At 48.5% G+C, this 22,502-nt stretch overlaps 1 protein-coding gene across 4 annotated transcripts; it reads left to right on the top strand.

Annotated features, from left to right (window-relative positions):
• The first annotated feature begins 6 nt into the window (after positions 1 to 6).
• On the top strand, positions 7 to 22,407 carry LOC136097851 (cryptochrome DASH-like). 4 transcript variants are annotated; one of them, XM_071805361.1, is made up of 14 exons: positions 7 to 119; positions 238 to 410; positions 2,360 to 2,453; positions 3,617 to 3,747; positions 4,883 to 5,031; positions 6,052 to 6,140; positions 7,872 to 7,945; positions 9,839 to 9,928; positions 12,147 to 12,226; positions 13,050 to 13,109; positions 14,448 to 14,605; positions 18,390 to 18,509; positions 19,405 to 19,581; positions 21,977 to 22,407. In XM_071805361.1, exons 1-14 carry the CDS (start codon positions 63 to 65, stop codon positions 22,040 to 22,042), a joined length of 1,518 nt encoding a protein of 505 aa, XP_071661462.1. In that variant the 5' UTR covers positions 7 to 62; the 3' UTR covers positions 22,043 to 22,407. The 4 variants fall into 4 exon arrangements, with proteins under 4 accessions (XP_071661462.1, XP_065686742.1, XP_065686741.1 ...); XM_065830670.2 differs by lacking the exon at positions 21,977 to 22,407 and adding an exon at positions 21,352 to 21,949; XM_065830669.2 differs by lacking the exon at positions 21,977 to 22,407 and adding an exon at positions 21,349 to 21,949.
• The last annotated feature ends 95 nt before the right edge of the window (positions 22,408 to 22,502 follow it).

Below are 22,502 nucleotides of genomic sequence, written 5' to 3'. Positions count from 1 at the left end.
GGGCCGGGTGAGGGAGGACGGGCCGGGGCAGGGCTGCAGGGGCCCGGCTGAGGGAGTTCACCATGTCGGGGACCGCCATCTGCCTGCTGCGCTGCGACCTGCGCGCCCACGATAACCAGGTATGGCCCGGCCGGCGGACCCCGGGTCTTTAGAAATCACCCCGCTGTTGAGTTGGGTGGGCTGGGGAGAGGTGGGCGCTGCTTCCCGCCCACCCAGAGCCCTTGTCTGTGTCCCCAGGTGCTGCACTGGGCTCAGAGCAGCGCGGATTTCGTTGTCCCCCTTTACTGCTTCGACCCGCGGCACCTCCTGCGCACCCACTGCTGCCGCTTCCCCAAGACGGGGCCCCACCGGCTCAGGTTTTTGCTGGAAAGCGTGAAGGACCTGAGGGAAACGCTCAAGAAAAAAGGAAGGTAGTTGAGAAAGCACCGTGGAAATAACACTTGTATTTTTATTTTCTCATTTTCTCAGCATGGGTTTGTGCTGTGAGTCAAATCGTGCCAGATACTCTGATGATTTTGGAGAGCCACAGCCCTTCTGGTAGATACAATGAGCAACATGGATCGTGGCTCGTGAAACTGGAGAATTAACTTTCCTCATGCTCTGTCCCAATAAACCCAGTCTTTTTGGTAGGCTACACAATGGGGTCTTCAGGGGTTCCTCCATTTTGCCTTTAGAAAGCATAACCAGGGCCTGAAGGTCTACAAGCTGAAGAATCCCATCACCAGATCTTTGGTCTTTTGAGGTTCCTTCCAATCCCTAACATTCTGTGATTCTGTGATAACATCTGGCTTTGCATAGAAGATATGTCAACCAGCCTGGCTTCTCCCAGGGCAGCGTAACAGTGGTAGAAGCCTTAGGAACAGCTCTGGGGTTGCATCTGCTGATGGTGGGTGTTACAGGAGACCGAAAGAACCGATCCATGGGTGTCTGCACCCTCACCCTGCGGTGGGTGAGCACATTCAGAGATGCTGCTGTGCCGTTGTCAGTGGGTGGTAAGAGACTGGTCTGCAGTGAGAGATCTGTGGTTGTGAAGAGCCATGCTAAGACCTGGGCTCCATTTCCACAACCACAAAGTATCTTTGTGCAGTGGTAGGCAGAAATCTCCACGTCCAACCTGTGGTGTGCCCTGTGGGCGGCTCGGTCTCTGCTTTCCCGTGGGATGTAAGGGGAGCAGCTCTCTCAGCAGCACCCCTTCCTCCTGCCGCCTTCAAACCCCGTTCATCTTTGAAGAAACTTTTCAATTATGCTTTAAATTCTTCTGTCACAAACACTGTATTACCCCTTGAAGAAATATTTCTCCAGCACAGGCCTCTGTTAGATAATGCAGTAATGTGTGTGAATGATACAGAGAGGATGGGAGACAGGGAAAGGGACAGAGTCACATACGAGGCTCCTCACAGAACTCAGCCCCCACCTGAGTGGAGCATCTCCCATGTGAGGAAAGGCTGAGGGAGTTGGGGCTCTGGAGCTGGAGAAGAGGAGACTGAGGGGTGACCTCATTAATGTTTACAGATATATAAAGGGTGAGTGTCAGGAGGATGGAGCCAGGCTCTTCTCGGTGACAACCAATGATAGGACAAGGGGCAATGGGTACAAACTGGAACACAAGAGGTTCCATTTAAATTTGAGAAGAAACTTCTTCATGGTGAGGGTGGCAGAGCCTGGCCCAGGCTGCCCAGGGAGGTTGTGGAGTCTCCTTCTCTGCAGACATTCAAACCCGCCTGGACACCTTCCTGTGGAACCTCAGCTGGGTGTTCCTGCTCCATGGGGGGATTGCACTGGATGAGCTTTCCAGGTCCCTTCCAATCCCTGACATTCTGGGATTCTGTGACTGACTTTCTCACCCCAGCTTCTCTCTTTTGCTCTGGTGCCCTGGGTACATGGCTGGGCAGCTGGTGAGGCTGTAGGGTGGGAAGGGAAGTTTTGTTGACTCTGTTATGAACGCAGAACATTCAGAGGAAAGTATTCCTGAGAATAATCCCACATGAGAGTGGAGAGGGCTCTGCCCACAGGCCGCCACTACATGTGACAGGGATTGAGAGAGGAATCTCTTCTGGAATCACAACCTTATTGTTTAAGGATGAACTTTAAGGTAACAGTCTGGCTTTCTGCCCAGTCATCCTTTTTAAGGCATTTGGGGTGGTAGAAATGTGTTTGACACAAACTCAGCCCCAGAGGCTTACAAACTGTGTTCAGTGGGTCCTAGAAAATATAGGCTAGTCAAATCCTGTCTGTCTGCTTCAACACGTGTTTCATGCCTCGTAAAGAACAAGGGTGCCTGGGTCAGGACTAGGGCCTCCTGCACACATAAATAACAATAATATCAAACCTAATTCAGGCCAATATTTTGTGTTTGCAGCACCCTGGTTGTGAGGAAGGGGAAACCAGAAGATGTGGTCCGTGATCTGATTACTCAGCTGGGCTCTGTCAGTGCTGTGGCTTTCCATGAAGAGGTAAGGGAAATTTGAGCGACGTTGTTAAGAGTTAAAATTAGGTTGTGGAGGTTTCTTCCACAATCAAATTGTGATGCAGATCCTGTACGTTCAGAGCCTTTCTTGTCTGTGGTGTTGTGAACCTTGGGGAACCAGCTGGCTTCTGGGATGGGGATGGTGTCTGGGCAGGAGCCCTTGCTGGGTGACAGCAGCGATTTGTGACTGATCACTCGCAAGTGCTGTGTCTTGAGGAAGAGGAGTTTGCAGCAACTGGCATTGTAGGTTGGCTGAGTCCATTTCTGCTTCTGTTTTACATCTAGCTGCCTTTTCTTGGCACCTTCCTTGCACAGGGAGGTATCTGCCAGGGGACATATTGTACTGAGTGTAGAAAAGCCCCCCGGTGAGTTGACAGCGCTCATATTTAGGCAGTTGGCCCCCAGTTTGTTGAAGAACGAAACATGAGTCCGGTCCTGACCTGACAATGGGGTTGATGTGTCTCTGACCCATCTTCACTGAGCTAAATGGTTTGATCCAGAGCTTGCTGGATTCACTGGAGGGGTCTGGATCCAAACCACCAGAGATTTTGTGTGCACACGCATGTACGTAAATACATATGAGCAGAGTCTGGGCCTCACAGCTGCCTAATGAGTGAATCCCTCTGTGACCTGCACTGCAGGTATTCCTGCTGTCAGGACTTGACAACCTACACATCCTATAGTGCCTGACTCCATGCAGCACTAAGAACAACCACAGAGCATCAGCAAAAAGGCCTCTTTTCCTGACAGTGACCAGAGAGCCTACAGGAGCAGGACAAATCTGTAAAGAAACTTCCACTGAATGTTTTCCCAGCCTCCAAGAAGTTGTGGCTCAAGAACTTATTGAAACAGGAATGCTATCCTGATATTCAGTAATCAGTGGATTTCTTCTGCACCTATTTGTGTGGTCATTTCCAGTCCATGCAAACTTAAAAGATCTGCAACGCCCTCCATCAGGGATCTCCTTATTTTGGCATTTGCACTACGAATGGAGAATGAAAACGCTTCTTGGGTTTGGCAGAGGAAAATATCCAGAGATTGTCTGTGTGCACCTCTCCCTAAAAGGATGAAGCTAAAAGTGGAGATGAGGGAGGAAGGCAAGAGTGGGTGCAGTGCAGCTGTGGCCTCACTGCGTTTTGCTCTCTCCAGGCCACGCAGGAGGAGCTGGATGTGGAGCAGGGGCTGCACCAGGTGTGTAGTCAGCACAGGGTGAAGATCCAGACGTTCTGGGGATCCACGTTGTATCATCGGGACGACCTTCCCTTCAGGCCTATCGCCAGGTGGGTTGTTCTGTGGTGTCACTCACTTCTCCGTTGTCCCGTTTGTTCCTCACTCCAGTGAACTGTCATCCTGTCCCACAGCAAAGTTAGTCCACCGTTAGTCCATCTGCATTTTTGGAACAGCGCTGTCGTGCTCATACACCTCAAGGGGAAAGGGCACATTCATCCCTCTGTACTAGTAGGATTTCTGCTCCAGCATGCACAAAGCCGAGGAGTTTGTTTGACCATTTATTGAGGGATTGGTTTCTCTTTGCCCTTGTACTGAAGAGAAGCTGCTAAATTACTGTATACTGTGATTAAGTTACAAAAGATGTACCCATCATTAACCAATTGACATGATAAATGCTTTCTGACCACCTGTAAAACAAGAGGATATTTTTCAAGTTTTAGATCCTTCTGCATGACAAGAAGGAGACAGAAGATCGAGTAATACATTGTTTAGAAGCAGACTGCTTAGCTTATATTTAACCAATAATTAATAGATGTATTGTAAGTAGGAAACTAAACAATTATAACTAACACCATCAATTATTTCTTAGTATAGATGTATGTCAAAAGTTTCAAAAATTGTACTGCATATGTAAAAATTATGTGAATATAAGCAACGCAGGAGCATCCAGTCGTTGGATCGCTTATGGAGAATGATTCCCAGAGCTCCCCAGCACTGTCAATAAAGAATGCTGCTTAACAGTACATATAATCGACTCTGCTGTTAAGTTTATTTCTCTGTTAAGTTTGTTTCTCCGTTCCAGTTTCTCTCCACTGACTGAAAAGGCAGCAGGAGTTTGCAAATCTCTACACTGAAGTCAGCCTTGTGGGTAATCAGAAGTTAGGGGAGGTAAATCTGAGCCTCATGATTGCCCCATCAGGACACACCTTAAATTGAAGAGGCACCATTTGCATCAGAAGCAGAAGGAATTTGGGTGAAGGACTGAACTTCCTATCACTTCTAGCCTCAGGGGCAAATACCTTTTTTGTGCCAGGTGATGCATCACAAACAGCAGGTACAAAGGTGTATCACAAATACAGCACAGCCTAAAAAGCCAAGCCTTCATCTGGAGAAGCCTTGTGGTGCTGTGTGGAGGGGCCAGGGTAGCCATCCGATGGAGATATGACTTTGCTGTCATCTCCGCAGGTTGCCCGATGTCTACACCCATTTCCGAAAAGCGGTGGAATCGGAGGCGAAGGTCCGGCCAACCCTGCGGTTGGCAGATGAGCTAAAGCCTCTGGCTCCAGGGGTAGAAGAAGGGTGCATCCCTACGATGGAGGATTTGGGACAGAAGGGTAAGGAAACTTAATTTGGCAGTTGCTCCCATGAAATCCTACTTAGAGATGTCTTACTGAGACTCAAAACATGGAGGCCTCCCAAAGGCAGTGTTTGCCCTTCAAACTGTAACCAAACCTCTGTTCACTTTTACAGCGAATGAAGGTAAATTTCCTGTGTGGAGAAACTCCCCTGCAGCTGTGTAAAAAACATCCTCTTAGTCAGTAATTTTTAATACGTTTGATGTGGCCCTTGTTTTAAAAGGAAGACCAGAGCACAGTCTCTTATGTCCCTGAAGCAGACATCCCTCCCCAGTTTTTAAGCTCCCTACTTGTGGCTGGAAAGCTGCCTGGCAGAAAAGGACCTCAGGGTGTTGGTCAACAGTTGGCAGTACATGAGCCAGTATGTGCCCAGGTGGCCAAGAAGACCACCAGCATCCTGGCTTGTATCAGGAATGGTGTGGCCAGCAGGACCAGGGCACTGGGGAGGCCAAACCTTGAATCCTGGGGTCAGTTTTGGGCCCCTCACTACAAGGAAGCCCTTGAGGTGCTGGAGCGAGTTGAGAGAATGGAGCTGGGGAAGGGGCTGGAGCCCAAGTGTGATGGGAGCGGCTGAGGGACCTGGGGGGTTCAGCTGGAGAACAGGAGCTGAGGGGAGACCTTCTGATCTCTGAACTGCCTGAAAGGAGCTTGGAGCATGGAGGGGGTTGGTCTCTTCTCCCAAGGAACAAGTGATAGGATGAGAGGAAATGGCCTCAAGTTGCACCAGTGGAGTTTCAGATTGGATATTAGGAAAAATTTCTTCCTGGAAAGGGTTGTCAGGCATTGGAACAGGCTGCCCAGGGCAGTGGTGGAGTCACCATCCCTGGAGGGGTGTAAAAGCTGCGTAGATGAGTTTCTTAGGGACATGGTTAGTGCCAGAGTTAGGTTAATGGTTGGACTCAATGATCTTGAGCATCTCTTCCAAAAAAATGATTCAATGATTATACCTTTGAGGTGGTTTCCAAGGGGGTAACAAGGTGATGGTGTTTTCTGTTGCAGATCCCGTGACTGATCCACGAACAGCTTTCCCCTGCAGTGGAGGAGAGACCCAGGCTTTAATGAGACTGCAGTATTATTTTTGGGACACGGTAACTCTTACATTTCCTTGTCTGCATCCTCCCCCATGTACACATGGCTCTGCAAGTGGGTGAGGCTGCCATTTCACTGCCTAATAGTAATTCTTTAGCTCCTGTATAACACTTTACAAAGGAGGGAAATAGTCTCATGTCATCAGCAATGTAGTTCCTCTGTTTTGGAGGGGGGAAAAGTGGCCTGAAGGGCTGCAATTGCAATTGGGGTGAGAAACAACTGCCCAAAGTTAAAAATAGTAGGAGGTTCCTAGTTGTCTGGTTTTAAAACTTGCAGCCAATAATTACAGCTGCTTTTTTCTCCCTCATTTTGGTGGAGTGAAGCTGCCGCTGCCTGCGCTTTGTCTGTGCATCCTGACCATTTTGGAACATTTTCCTGGTCTAGTTTGAGGAACTGCCTTAAATTTGCCTTGTGTGAATTTAGACAACACGTGTGCTGATTTCCAACAGCATCAGACCCTACGCAGCTTTGTGGGGAAAGGGGGTAGCATCTCCCCAGCTGAGATGGGATAAGAAGTGTCCTGTGCCCAACGCACTCGCTGGGCAGCCCCCAGGGAATTCTTTCCAAGTGCTACGGAGTTTCATGCATTCCCTTGCTGTTGGTTTAACCCCAGGCAGCAGCTCAGTCCCACGCAGCCACTCCCTCACTCCCCACCAGTGGGATGGGGGAGAGAAGTGTAAAAGTGAGAAAACTTGCATGTTGAGATAAGGTCGGTTTAAAAGGTGAAGCAAAAGCTTAATAGGTTGACATCCTCCCTTCCTTCTTCTTCCCCAGCTTTTATTGCTGAGTGTTATGTCATGTGGTGTGGGATATCCCTTTGGTCACTGGGGTCAGCTGTCCCAGCTGTGTCCCCTCCCAAATTCTTGTGCACCCTCAGGCTGCTCACTGGTGGGAGAACCTGAGGAGCAGAAAAGGCCTCGATGCTGTGTAAGGTCTGCTCAGCAATAACTAGTCCCTGCGTTATCAACTGTTTTCACCACAGATCTAAACTGGAGCCCCATACAAGCTACTATAAAGAAAATTAACTCTATCCCAGCCAAAACCAGTGCAAGCATGTGTAGCTTCTACTCTTGGTCAAGCATTAATACAAGTAGTGCTGGAAAACCCGTTCCTTCTGGTTTATTAGGCAAATATTGTCCTCCCCGCTGAGCTAGAACAGCTCTTTAGCATTTGTAACCTGCACAGCGAAGGGCATCGAGGAGACATCAGGCTTCCTTATGTCCCCTGCATTGCAAACGGAGCTCAGCAAATGGAAGATCTGCACCCTGCTGTAATTGTGGGTGGCCCAGAAGTAAGAGGGATCAGGATTCCTGCAGCTGGGTGTTGGGTGCTCTCCGAAATTGTGGTTCTTAAACCCAAATAAGCGAGCACTTGGACAAGGGAACCGGCCACCAGTGCTACTGCTGATTGTATAGTGTTATTATTGATCCGGAGTCAGGTGGGTGTGGGGAGGGAGCAGCACAACCGGGTTCGTAGCACTTGTAGAGAGAAACGTGCTCCAGGCTGAAGCGGGGAGCTCGTGACACACATCCCAGAGCTCTCCATGAAAACTGCTGGCCTGATTAATTCCTGTGCACCAGAGGGAGTAATTGGGCAGCTCTGTCATCCTTGCAGGCAGGCATGAGAGGGAGCTCAGCCCTGACAGATCGCCCTGGCTCCAGCATAAATGAAAACATATTTAGCAGGTTGCACGTGAAGTATTAAAACCTTTTGTTCTTTTGCTCATGCAGAACCTGGTGGCATCTTACAAGGAGACTCGGAACGGACTGGTGGGAATGGATTACTCAACTAAATTTGCACCATGGTAAAGATTTTTGTTGTGAGACTGGAAGCTCCTTCTCTGCTCCCGTCTCAAACCGATGTTACGTGTGTGCTGAGCGCTCACTGGGCATAGGGAGGGACCCAGGTGTGATTCCCTCCCCCTTTTTGTCAGGGTAGAGCAGCCTCAGAGCTGCTCTTTATTGTGTTTCCAGGCAGTGGCTCCCTGGGAACATTCCTGTAATTAGAATTGCTGAAGTTTAGCAACACTGTGCCAGTGTGCTGGGAGCAGTGATGTGGACAGACACACAGCTTTGGTTTTGTGCTGTTTTGTGGATCTGGGGGGGTGAGAGCGGCCAGGGAAGGAGTGCAGCTTCAGTTTGTCTGTAGGGCTGTGGCAGAACTCCAGCCAGTCCTAGAATCATAGAATCATTTCAGGTGGAAGAGACTCTCAGGATCATTGAGTCCAACCATAACCTAACCTAACTCTGGCACTAAACCCTGTCCCTGAGAACCTCATCTAAACACCTTTTAAACCCCTCCCGGGATGGTGACTCCAGCACTGCCCTGGGCAGCCTGTTCCAATGCTTTACAGCCCTTTCCTTGAAGAATTTGTTCCTAATATCCAATCTAAACCTCCCCTGGCAAACTTGAGGCCATTTCCTCTCATCCTATCACTTGTTACTTGGGAGAAAAGACCAACCCCCTCCATGCTCCAAGCTCCTTTCAGGCAGTTCAGAGATCAGAAGGTCTCCCCTCAGCTCCTGTTCTCCAGCTGAACGCCCAGATCCCTCAGCCGCTCCCATCAGACATGTGCTCCAGCCCCTCACCAGCTTTGTCGCCTCCTCTGCACTCTGTCTAGTATTTCAATGTCCTTTTTATGATGAGGGGCACAAAACTGAACACAGGATTCAAAGTCCTGGTTTGCTAAATACTGTGGGGCAAGTGACCTCACCTCATGGCCATCCCATTTTTCTGTGGGAAGAAGAGACACTTGTCATTATTCCTATTGCAAAAGGATCTTTTTTGGGGGCTAAATATGATGACTTCTAATTCAGGGCTTTAGTCTCTACTGCTGGAAGGGACAGAGTTAATTCCAGACTGAACCTGCAGCAGCAGAACCCAGTTCAGCCTAATGCTGAGAGCATCTGGAGCGTTTTCCTGACATAATTGCATTATGAAACGATTTTTTGAGGGTGTTACGGGTCAGGATTTCTTCTTTTAAGCCAGCTTTGTGCTTCAGTGTTGCAGTGGCTGGCTCCACCTGGTGGCACTTGGGATCCCAGGGCCCTGTCACTGCACAAGTCCCTTGTGGTGGCCTGTGCTCGAGTTTTTCCGAGCTGTTTACCCAGATCCTGATCTGCCTGCCCCAAAGAGTTATTCTGTCAAATAATCAAAACCAGAACAGTTCAAATCACAGCCACCTCACACTGGCCATTTCTAAGTGTTAGAGCTGGTCAACAATTAAGGGAAAACTCGTTAGGCCCTTTCTTCCTGTTTTCTAAAATTCATTGCAACATCAAATGTTTCCATGAGCCCTAGTGGGAAGTTGCCTTAAAATACATTTCTAGGGAGATCAATGTAAAAGATGTCACTGGTTTGTCACTGGTGCACTAAGTCACAACTGATCAAAGTCTTGGCAGATCAAAGTGAAAAGCAGAACTTGTCAAACTTTGATAAAATGATTTACCTCAGTAGTTTGGAGACTCCTCTAAGGGGGAAGTTAAAGCCGGGGGTGGATTTTAATTCTCAGATTGCAGCATTGCACAGAAGTCACACAACTTGACTTTGGGAAGATGTTTGGGAAGTCAGTGGCAGAACTGACTGCAAAGTTTTCAGACAAGTACCCTGAATGCAAAACTTCCCCTCTGCTCCTTCCGCGCAGCCATGGAGCTGTCAGTCCTACGCTGCCTTCACAACATCGTTCTTCTGCTTTCAGGCTGGCGCTGGGCTGCATTTCACCCCGATACATCTATGAGCAGATCAAGAAGTATGAAAAAGAGAGGACAGCAAATCAGAGCACATATTGGTATGTCCTTGCACGATCAGCGTGGCTTGTTTTCTCTGTAAAGGAAACCAGCATCTCACACATGGGAGAGAGTGATTTGTTAATTTTCTTCTTAATTAGTATTTGTTTTTCCTGTGTCTGCTGTTTGCTTCCTCTGGGTTGCATTGCAGTTCTGTTTCAGTATGGATTTATTGGTCTGTCTTTAACATCCAGAGGCTTGAGGCACTTTATAAGTAAAGATTATTCATGCTCGTTGTCATTATTATTACTGGGGAGTTGTGGTTCATGATTTTTAAAAACGATCTCTCTAAATCGTCACCATCCCTCTCTGTTATTGTGGGGGAGATGAGAAGGAAGAAGAATGATTTACAAATAAAAGCCAAAGGGTTTCTCAAGCCAAGGACATGAGCGGGGTTTCACCCAAAAGGCTCAGCGACTTGTACAAGTCACACAGTGTCAGAAGAGCCTCTAGCTACAGTCCAACAAATGTCCCTGTGGTTGCTCAGTGGCCTGGCCATGGCCACACTACCCCAGCAAAGAAGAGGGGATTGGGAACTGGGCTTAATGCACCCCACTGTGTCACCCCTGCTCTTCCTCACCGCACCCCTGGCTGCTCACCTGCCTGCACATTGTCCTGGAGCAGTCTGGGGACAACTGAGGTTGGTAAGCCCATTGCCGGGCTGGCCTTGAACTTGCTTATGGCCTCTGATCTGCCCAGACAATGTGAAACAGAGCCTGGTAGTGAACTCTTGGGGATGAAGGTTTGTGTTTGAGACCCTCCTGCAGTGCTGGTCCAGCTCTGGTTCCTCAGCACAGGACACACATGGAGCTGCTGGACAGGGGCCAGAGGAGCCACAGAAAAGATCCGAGGCTGGAACAGCTCTGCTGGGAGGACAGGCTGAGAGAGTTGGGGTGTTCAGCTGGAGAAGAGAAGCTCTGGGGAGACCTTATTGCTGCCTTTCTGTACATAACAGGGGCCTGTAAGAAAGATGGGGACAGACATTTTAGCAGGGCCTGTTGTGATAGGACAAGGGGTGATGGTTTTAAATTAAAGGAGGGGAGGTTCAGGCCAGATATGAGGGAGAAATTTTTGATGGTGAGGGTGGTGAGAGCCTGGCCCAGATTGCCCAGAGAGGTGGTGGATGAACCATCCCTGGAGACATCCCAGGCCAGGCTGGACGGGGCTCTGAGCAACCTGAGCTGGTGAAGATGTCCCTGCTCATGGCAGGGGTGGCACTGGATGAGCTTTGAAGGTCCCTTCCAACCCAAACCATTCTATCATTCTTTGTTAGAGCCTGGCCTAACACTAGACCTGGATGGGAAAAAACCCAAACCAGAAAGCCTGTGCAAATTGTAGAACTGTGTTTTCGGATTGGTTTGTTACACTCTCAACATGTGAAACAGCACAGTGGTTGGTGACGAACAGGCAGAACATTGCCATTAATTATGGCCAAAATACTCAGTTTCATTACAATTCAAATGACAGATAAAATATTGGCCTTTTGCCCGTTGAAGTGTATGCTTTAAGTTTTTTTTCTTCAAAGGCAATTAAGAGAGGAAAGATTTCAAGAAATAAACATACTCATGTTTTTCCATCTGCTATAATAGTCAGCCAGCCTGCCTGCAACTGGGGCACCATGGTGATCTGAGCGTTTTAAAGTGATAAATAATTATACAAAAGAAGCTGTCAAGCTCTCAGGCACTGCAGTCAGTGAAGAACAGGTCGTGGTGACTGAACCTCAGTATCATGACAAAAAGTTTTTGCGTTTGGACAGTGTCCTGTTTTGTAATGGGATTTTCCAGAAACATCTTGTAAGCCTAAACATCAGCTGAGCCGAATATTTCCAATACGCCAGGGAGCCAAAGCAGGTCTCAGAGGCTGAGGTGGCATCATTTTATAAGAAGTCCATTTTCTGCGGGTCTAGCCTGCAATCTCATGAGCTAGACCACTGTAAAGCCAGTTTTGAAAGGCGCCTTTAAGTCTCTTACAAAGGTTGTTGCTTAAATCATTGTGAAGCTCTTAGGAATGTGCTGACATCCTTGCTCATGCGGAAGCGTGAAGCTGAACCAGGTCCTCGCCCTGCTCTTTGGAGATTTCCATCCCAGTAGGGATGGAGGAGAAACAGGTTTCCTGATATTCTGTTCCTGCTCTCGAGTTTTTATGGTGGATGCTATGGAAGCAAAATCTTAATTCAGTAAGTTCATCACAGTGAAATACGGCCGTGGCTTTGTGTTTCAGGGTCCTGTTTGAACTGCTGTGGCGGGATTACTTTCGATTTGTGGCCCTGAAGTACGGCAGAAGGATTTTCTCATTAAGAGGTGTGTACGGATCCCAATATTTGGAGAGGAAAGGTCCAGGCTTACAACAGGGAATGTAAGAGAAGAAGCTGTCGCCATTGTGTTGTACAAATGTTCTCGTGTCACCACCCTGGGATGTTTCTAGGGAGTTACTGTTAGCACAGAAACGCCTCAACACCACGGTGCTGGATGCTGTGTAGACACTGAGACTTTTGCTCCAAATCTGAGTAGATTTAGGGAGTATTATTAACACATCGGGGGAAACATCAGCACATGAGCATAAAGATTCTGTTTCTGGAGGTTCTCAGCTTTGGAGGGAATCCAGGTTTCAGGCTTGCCCAAGTTCACCGTTGCCTCCATTCCACTGTACACAGAGCTGTAGTTGCCACTGGACCTCTGCAAACATAAAGTCACCCCCCTCACCTGTTCCTACCCCACTGCAAAGTGTTACCAGGGGCTTCTGACAGGTAATTCTCAATTTAGTATCTGCTACAGGAATGGATTTCTTATAAACATTGTCCTGGAGTAAAATTAAACAAGAAAATATTAGGTTGGGCCAGAGCACATTTCCAGGCACTTTTGAGGTCCGAGGGTTTTTTTAAGTTAAAAAAAAATCAACAAAACAATCAAAATCCGTTAGGGCTTGAGCATCCTCTGTGTGCATGAGACGCCCCTTTGCAACTCTTGAAAGGAGGAATGGATCATCTCTAAACCTTTGCAGAAGGAACGTGGCCTGTTTGTAACACCACTTCATCCTGACACCTGGTATCAACCAAGCTGCTTCTGGCCGTCATTGTTTTATTCATTTGTGGTTCATTAGTGGTTCTTTTTTTTTCCTCAACAGGGCTTCAAAGTAAAGAGGTCTCCTGGAAAAAGGACCTTGAGCTCTTCAACTGTTGGAAAGGTCAGTAGAAACCACCGGTTTGGCTACACGTGCTTTTGATTTCCAGGTGCCTGCATGTCAACATGTGCGCTAATGCTGACTCTGATTCACGTAGAGGAACTGTCAGCGTGATCAGGGCCTGTCTGGGACAAGAGGAAATGGCCTCAAGTTGCACCAGGGGAGGTTTAGATTGGATATTAGTAAAAAAATTCTTCCTGAAAAGGGTTGTTGGGCATTGGAACAGGCTGCCCAGGGCAGTGGTGGAGTCACCATCCCTGGAGGGGTTTAAAAGGCATTTAGATGAGGTTCTTAGGGACATGGTTTATTGCCTGAGTTAGGTTATGGTTGGACTTGATGATCTTGAGGGTTTCTTCCAACCGAAATGATTCTATGATTAAACTTTTACCGCCAAACAAGAACCCAGCTCCTCGGTTCGTTTTGAGTGCAGGACACTTGGTTTCCCTTCTGAGACTGAGCACCACTCAGGATCCAGCCCATGGGGTATCACGAATCGCCAGGCTGTGTCCAGGTGGGACACGCTTTGTCAGATGCGCTGCAACTGGATTTTCCTGCCCAGGTGGACATGTTTACAACCTGCTGGTCCCTTCTTCTTAGTCACACAGAGGCTGGCCAGCCCCTCTTAGCAGTGCTAAATTGTCCTTCTGATTGGTTTTGGTAAGAAGGTTAAAGCAGCCTTAGAATAAAGCACATGTTTCATTATGCCACAGCCTTGTATTATCCTTGCTTTTGTTTAGCTTTTATGCCTTGTTGTCACATGAATAGCAAGCATAATATCTCAAATTAAAACTTGCAGGGACCAACAGATTGAAGTATCAGAATCAGTGAAACGCACACCTGGAATATGTCTTCACATTAATGCCATGTGTGTTCATTTGCACACAGGTGCAATAAATATTTTCCTTAACAAGAGAAAAGGCTCAGTACTTTTCGGTGCTAACCCTCGGGGCCTTGACCAACGCATCTCTCTCTGCTATCAGTCCATTGTCAAGAAGCATTCTGTTCTGGGCTCATGTCACTGTTGTGCGTGTATTTATTTTGATTTGCAAAATTCCCTACGATCCACCTGCTTCATTGTTTTTCCATGCTGAAATTTTTCTGTTTCTTGGTTTTTTTCCTTGCCAAAAACTCTCATCATTTTAATTTTCAGTATGATTTCCCATTCAGTTTCCAGTGGATCTTAGTGGCTGCGTGTCAGCTGAACCTCACTGAGATCTCTCCCTGCCGCTGTTCGCTGGCACTGCCTTACGTGCTTGGACAGCTACAAGTGCATGACCACAGGTTGGTTTACGAGTGTCCAATAATGTCATCATGTCCCAGCACTGTCTTTTGTCTCTGCAGAGGGCAAAACAGGGATTCCTTTTGTTGATGCCAACATGCGGGAGCTGGCTGCCACGGGCTTCATGTCGAACAGAGGGCGGCAGAACGTTGCCAGCTTTCTCACCAAGGACCTGGGTCTGGACTGGAGGATGGGGGCAGAATGGTTCGAATACCTGCTGGTAAGACTGAACCCTAGAATCATAGAATCACTTTGGTTGGAAAAGACCCTCAAGATCATTGAGTTCAGCCGTTAACACTGGCACTAAACCATGTCCCTAAGAACCTTGTCTATGTGCCTTTTAAACCCCTCCAGGGACGGTGACTCCACCACTGCCCTGGGCAGCCTGTTCCAATGCCCAACAACCCTTTCCATGAAGAATTTTTTCCTAATGTCCAATCTGAACCTCTCCTGGCACAACTTGAGGCTGTTTGCTCTCATCCTGTCCTTGGGAGAAGAGACCAACCCCCTCCATGCTCCAAGCTCCTTTCAGGCAGTTCAGAGATCAGAAGGTCTCCCCTCAGCTCCAGAGACTGCAGAAGACAGCCCAGAAATAAAACACAAAAAGAAACATGTTCTGGCCACTGAAGCCAGTGTTGGCCCAGCTTCTCTGCATTGATGGCTGTGGACAGGGAAGCCACCTAGGCAAGAACAGGCGAATATGGACAATAGCTGGAGCAGCTTCCAGAGAGCTCCACCCTGGCTGGAGGCGCCTTCGTTCTGGTGAGTCACAGGCCTCCCTGCCAACTGGAGCACCCATTAATTTCTCATATGCCAACCTGCAAGTGCAGCTCAGTAGCTGGGTTGCTCCTCCATCCTCAGTCCCTTCCCGGCAAGGTCGGAAGAGGCTGGAAGTCCCAGTTCAGAGGCACCAGCTCTGTGCCTCTTCACTTGGTTCCCATTATCTCCAGCAATCTTGATGGAGAGACCATCAGCAGCACCAAGCTGAGCGGTGGAAACTGAGGCTGAGGAGGTGATAAATCTGCATTTGTTCTTCAACAGACTGAACCATACAGGCTGAAAAAGACTAATATCAGCCTCATATTAAAGATCTTGTCTCTGGGTAAAAGAAGCTCTTCATAATCAGGAAACTTTATAGAATTGTAGAATCATTTTGGTTGGAAGAGACCCTTAAGATCATTGAGTCCAACCATAACCTAAATCTAGCACTAAACCATGTCCCTCAGAGCCTCATCTATATGTCTTTTAAACATCTCCAGGGATGGTGACTCCACCACTTCCCTGGGCAGCCTGTTCCAATGCCTGACAACCCCTTCTGGGAAGAATTTTTTCCTAATATCCAATTGAACCTTCCCTGGCACAACTTGAGACTGTTTCCTCTTTTCCTGTCACAACCCCCTCCATGCTCCAAGCTCCTTTCAGGCAGTTCAGAGATCAGAAAGTCTCCCCTCAGCTCCTGTTCTCCAGCTGAACCCCCCAGGTCCCTCAGCCGCTCCCATCACACTTGTGCTCCAGCCCCTTCCCCAGCTCCGTTCCCTTCTCTCAACTCGCTCCAGCACCTCAAGGGCTTTCTTGAGATGAGGGGCCCAAAACTAATCCCAGGATTCAAGGTGAGGCCTCCCCAGTGCCCAGTGCATCCTCACTAGGATGGCTGGAGGGACAGAGAAAGTGGATGGCCTTGTCCTTCATACCCTAGCTCAAATTTGGGATGGAAAATCTTACCTTGAGTGTATATCTTTTGCAGTTTCAGTGGGTTATTAAAGACAGCTGATACCCCACGTGTGCAAAGCTTCGTAGCAGTGACTTGCCAAGCAGGGGCTGCATTTCAGTGTGGATGATCCAGCTCCTGTAGTGCATTGTATGCGACACACAGCAGCCCTCCAGAAGGATGTACAGCACTCGCAAACATGCAAACACATCTGCGAATTCCTGTCCTGAGCCACTGGGACAGGTTGGAATGTTTTGCAGTATCTGGCTTTTGATGGCATCTGTCAGCTGTGGCTTTCAGAGCAGTTACAAAGGTGACTTCATTGCACAGAAGGTGTCACATACAGGCAAGTGTTGTACTCGGAGTTAAGAACTGGGAACTGAGGCTTTGGTGGGCAGCCATGCCTTCCTCAGATAGGAGCTGATTTCGCTTTGCAGTCAGACTCAGAGCACCATGGAGGATTCCAGCTCCTGTTCTCCAAGTGAGGAAGATCTGGAAAGACGCTCCCTGATTATTTACCTTTATTCATATGGGCACCTTTACGTTTATTCATATGGTCACCATCCCTGGAGGTGTTTAAAAGCGTAGATGAGGTTCTTAGGGACACGGGTTAGTGCAAGCGTTAGATTAACGGTTGGACTTGATGATCTGGAGCGTCTTTTCCAACCAAAATGATTCTGTGATTCTATTCCCTAATTCTGTGAATGTCACCAGCCCTGCTGGCAGCAGGATTTGGCACTGTGCAGTCGCCCTTTCATCTTGGGAAGCCCCAGGTGCTGACCGCCACTGTAGGGTGGTGTGGCACACGCTGATCCTTGTGTCCTTCTGTCCCTTTCAGCTTATGATATATTTCCAGACAGCTCTGTTACTTTAGCCTGGTTGCATCCCCAGGGCAACACACAAAAGACTTGAGTGTAATGGGGCAGATACAGCTATAGAATAGTAGAGACCAGTAGAGAACTGAAACTGGTCTCGCCTCCAGAAAGGGAAAGCGATGCACTTTCCATCTCTGATGTTTCCAACAAAAGCCCAGAGTGCCTGTGAGGCAGAAGGTGTTTGTCACGCAAAAAAGACGGGCAGGGGCACTAGGACGAGCTCTCTGCAGCCGCTGGAGCCAGGGGCACCTCTGAGCCTTCTTAGCGAAGTGACTTTGCAAACTGCTGCCGCAGCTGCCAGCTGCGCTTTCGCAATGCAGACACCTCCTGGGAACGCGCAGGGATCCCACGCCCTGTTCGCTATCGCTGCCACTCCCCTCCGGAGCTGGGTTTGGATTGTCCTACAACTGGAAAGCTCCTGATATTGGACTGGAGCCACCCTGCCCAGCTGAAGAGCGCTCAGACTAGTCCATGTTCTGCTCTCATTGGTGCCTGTTTCAGGAGCCTTGCTCTGTTTTACATAAGCATCCTTGAGAGCTTTGTATTTGTTTAGATGTAGAATAACTTGATGTTGTGCAGTATGTCATGCGAGCTCTAATGTTTCCCATAGTAAAGCACCTCTCTCTGCCAAGTCTGTGATTTGAGGCTTATTGCCTGATGAATGTTGAGCACGGCAGGGAAACAACCGCGGTATTTGTACTGATTGCATCTTTGAACATTCTGTGTGGTCGCTCGCTACAGACTGAGCTCAGGCCAGACATGAGGAAGAAATTTTGACAATGAGGGTGGTGAGAGCCTGGCCCAGGTTGCCCAGAGAGGTGTTGGATGCCCCATCCCTGGAGACATCCCAGGCCAGGCTGGACGGGGCTCTGAGCAACCTGAGCTGGTGAAGATGTCCCTGCTCATGGCAGGGGTGGCACTGGATGAGCTTGGAAGGTCCCTTCAACCCAAACTATTTTATGAGTTAGACTTCTCTCCAATCTGCCCAATAGGATCTACAGAGATAGTTTTGTCAGTCTGTGGTCTCTGGGTAACTAGTCAGGAAGAATTTTCTTTAGTATTTAAAACGTACTGGGCTACTGTTTCTTGGAGTACGAGCACTCAAAAGCCAGGGCTGGTTGTCCTGCAGTCTGCCAGATGATGGCAGAAAGAAGGATTTTTTTTCTTATTTTTAAAAAGGGACTTCAATTGGACTTTACCTGTCTCATTGACCTAAGGACCATGAAGCCTGGGAAGCTGATCCCAGACTTCTTCAGAGCCAGATGGCTGAACCAGTGTGGGAGAGCTCTGGCTCCCCCCAGTATACCCAGACTGATTTCCAAGAAAGGAATTCTCCCCTTGAGATATGGGGTGGACGAGGAGAGAAGATTCAGTAAGGGCCAGCCCAGCTCTTCTTACTGTTTCCTTGCTCTGTTCTCAAGGTGGATTACGACGTTTGTAGCAATTACGGCAACTGGTTATACAGTGCTGGTATTGGCAACGACCCACGGGACAACAGGAAGTTTAACATGATTAAACAAGGCCTGGATTACGATGGCAACGTAAGTCTTGTTTGGCTGTCTTACAATGAGTAGCTGCAGCAAAGCCTATGTGATAGTTTGAGGCTGCTGCTGTCCCCAAAGAGGCTGTCCCTACCCCATTGTTCTGTGTATTCGGTGTTTCATCACCATTTCTTGTGGGTAACAGCCACATCCCATCAATATCTCACCCAGCCATTTCCTTGAACACAGAGCAGCTCCCCGGAGAACTCAAAAGTGACAAGAGAGATGGAGCTGCTCCCCAGGAGGTCCTGGAGAGTAATTAAACCTGTGACTCCTCACACTATTTTCTCTAAGAGGTGGGAGGGGATAAATTGCCCTTTCCATGTGCTTAGCCAGTGTTCACATCCCCCATTACCTGTTTCCACCCCATTCTTTAGCGTCATGGCAAGCTGCACTGTTGCCTTTCAGCCGTGTAGCTGCCAGGACTTTGCAAGGAATTAGAAATGAGTCCTCATAGGGGACACAGCAGTAGAGTTAATGGGAGATTTGGGGGCAGGGGGTTCATCTTACCAAGCACAGAGGAGGTGGGCAGCTGAGTTAGTCACCCCTGTTTCCTTCACAGTCACTAGAAAGAATAAAAGGAGTTCTTGGGAGTGACTTCATTCCACTATGTCCTAAAAAAGGGCAAGTGAACTGTACCTAAAACCATCTCTGTCTCCTGCACTGCCTGCAGAGTGACCCCAGGAGAGCAGCTCTGGTATCTGTGTCTCTCGGTTTAGCCACTAATTCCCCATAGAGGCTTTAACAGGAGGCACTAACATGTGGCAGAGGTAACTGATGCTGTAGTACGTCAGCTTCTTTACCTGGAACTCAGCTCCTTACTGTCACGTTAAGACCCTTGCTGGGAAGCACTTGCAGTTTGTTACTGAATGGATCCTGTTGGTTCTGTTTGCAGGGGGATTACGTCCGGCTGTGGGTCCCAGAACTAAAGGACATAAAAGGAGCAGATATCCACACCCCTTGGGCTCTCAACAGTGCTGCTCTATCACAGGCAGGAGTAACTTTAGGCGAGACTTACCCACAGCCAGTGGTGACAGCCCCAGAGTGGAGCCGACACATCAACCAGAGGCCCGTGAGTACTGGGAAGGCTGGGATGGGGTGGGGGGGCTCCAGGCAGCTGCTCTGCCTGTCAGAGTTGCTGTGAATTCTGCTCCTTCTCAGGTACAAAGGGGAAAAATTGCTTTAATGCACATTCACGTTACCTCCCAGCAGAGGGTGGTCCAGCTGTGTGCGGGGACTGTGCAGCCAGGCTTAATTAGCCATGTCTGTCCTACTAAACTAAATAGGTCTGAGACACAAGCCCAAGTACTGACCTCCTGTCATCCAGTTACACCGTTACTGTGTTCCCCAGTGCTGTTTTTGCAAACAAGCACCTTCCAGAACCTTCTCCATGCACAATTTGAAGGTACCACATGCTCAGGACTGTCATAAAATACAGTCTTGACAAAGCCACTTTACATCGTATGGACATAAACTGTGCCAGGCCGGCTTGGCTTTAGGGCTGAAGAATGAACCTGTGCGTGTTTTGTTTACTATTTTATAGATCGCTCTTCTTACTCGGGTTTTTTTCCTTCTGGATATATGTAGTGCCAGACATTTGGGGGTTGGACTGGACGACCTTGGAAGGTCCATTCCAACCCAAACTATTCAATGATTCTTTGGTTCTGTGAGTGGAGAGATGAAGGGATTTGGTATTGCTGAAGGCCTCACTGGCCTCACCACCCCCCAATGCAGACGGACAGAAGGGAGCCAAGGTTGATGCGCAGTTCCCTCTCTGTTCATGAGGTAGAACTGCTGCCATGCTCGAGTGCATCCAAACTGGAGTCAGCAAGACCAGTAAATACAGGGACTGGCCCTTGCACTTTGATTTTTGGGTGTCTCTGCTCTTTAGAATGTGGACAGATTAACATGTAGATCCTGTGACATGTCAAGACTTGAATCTGCTGGCTGGGCTGCTCTTCTTGGAGGAGATGGGTATGGAAGGAAAGTGCTCTGTAGGTCTGGGTGAGGTTGGTGGTGGCAGAGCTGGATGGGAAGAAGGAAACAGATGTAACCAACAGTTGTGTATTTTAAGGGGTTTTCAGCATTTTGTCTTCTCCCATTTATCCCCCTGCACCCTCCTAAGGATATTTTCTGGAGGCTCAAATTTATTTGTTATATGATGTTCAGTGGAGGATGAAGCATGTCCCGATTTGGGGTTTTAAGCCCAAGGTGCAGTACCAAATTTCTCAGGCCACGAGTGGGAAGATTTGTGGAAGCAGAGCCTTCCACGTCTGGCCACGCTGCTGAAGGACCCGGATTATTCCCCTTTTGTTTGAGATTGCATCCAAGATCAGAGAAAGAACTCCGCGAAGGAGCCCCTCGGTGAGACACCCATTTGAGGCACTGATGAAACTTGAACCCAAAAAGCTCCTCCATCAGGCAGGAGTTCTGTTTTGAACAACTTTGCAGCTGAGCTCGGGCTCCGGGGGCTTGCACGGCCACAGAGGGTGAAATTAAAATCCTCCTGGGAGGGATTGTTGGCCCAGTGTTACTAAGGCCTGGAATATCACAGAATGGTCAGGGTTAGAAGGGACCTCTGGAGACCGTCTGGTCCAACCCACAAGAAGAACTTCTACTCTCAGCACCACCCAAGTGAATATTAGAAAATACAAGCTCATGCCTTACCAGAAACCCTTGTTTTGTAAGCCTAAGCCTAGAGCTGTGCCTATCAGGCCTCCCCCCACCTTTTGTTGAACTTGAAGTGCCATGTGCACATTTTTCTGCACGTCAAGGCTTTGTGATCAGATCCGCTCTGCAGCATCGGCAAATCTTTCACTGTCCATCTTTTCACTTGCAGCAGGGCAGAAATCCCCACCCCAGGGGCAGGACAGGACCCGCACGCCCACCGGCGCCGCACAAGGACAGAGGGATAGATTTTTACTTCTCTCGCAAGAAAGACGTACGATGAAGGCTGTTTGTGAGCTGGAGAAGCGCTCGGTGGGCGCTGTCGCTGCCGAAGATGCCAGGGTAGCGCTTGATCTCCTCGAACCGAGGCAATGATGCAAGTCTGGCCACTGTAAAGTGACTTGGGGTCTGCCCATTCTGCATTCCCAGGGATGGGAGCGGGACGTGGATATTTGGGGGCTGTGTATCCGCACGGATTGTGGTGAGCGGATCCTTTGGTTCTGTGGGCTCGCCTGCCGCTCTCCCAGGAAGGGGAATAACTACTATTAATTAATCAAAACAATGTGGCCTTTCTGTTTGGAAGAGGTGTGGCTGTTTTTCCAGTGCTTTTTGCTTTGCGCTGGTGCTTTCAGCTGTCACAGCTGAATTTCTGCCTGTCTTTACAAACTGGAACAGATGGTTTGTGTGGCAGGTGTTCAGCCAGAACTTCCCTAAGCTGATTTTTCATGTTTCAAAGCTTTAAAGCTTCCAATTATTAAAAGTTTTGCTACTGGTGTGTTTTCTCTTCCTCATTTTCACAGAGACCCATAGACAGAGGGAGACTTCAGAGGAACTGTATCTCCTACAGTACTTTGGAGAAGCAGTAAGTTCGTCTTGCAAACTGCCCTGGAGTCCTTGCAGCACCCAGGTTGCTGTTGGTACCAGGCTGGAAGCTGCAAACTATTCAGTTCATAGCTGGGTGATGTGTTTTGTACTCAGCACCAGCGACCGGTCTAAAACAGTTTTGTGGCCACTTTAAATATTTTAATAGAATCATTTTGGTTGGAAGAGACCCTCAAGATCATTGAGTCCAACCATTAACTGAACACTTGCACTAAACCACGTCCCTAAAAACCTCATCTATGCTTTCTCACCAAGGACCTGGGTCTGGACTGGAGGATGGGGGAAGAATGGTTTGAATACCTGCTGGTAAGAGTGAATCATAGAATCGCTTTGGTTGGAAAAGACCCTCAAGATCATTGAGTCCAGCCGTTAACACTGGCACTAAATCATGTCCCTAAGAGCCTCATCTATGTGTCTTTTAAACCCCTCCAGGGATGGTGACTC

This window comes from Patagioenas fasciata, chromosome 2, assembly GCF_037038585.1.
Source record: "Patagioenas fasciata isolate bPatFas1 chromosome 2, bPatFas1.hap1, whole genome shotgun sequence".
Taxonomy (NCBI): Eukaryota; Metazoa; Chordata; class Aves; order Columbiformes; family Columbidae; genus Patagioenas; species Patagioenas fasciata.
The sequence above is the reverse complement of the archived record's forward strand: the minus strand, read 5'-3'. Positions and strand labels throughout refer to the sequence as shown.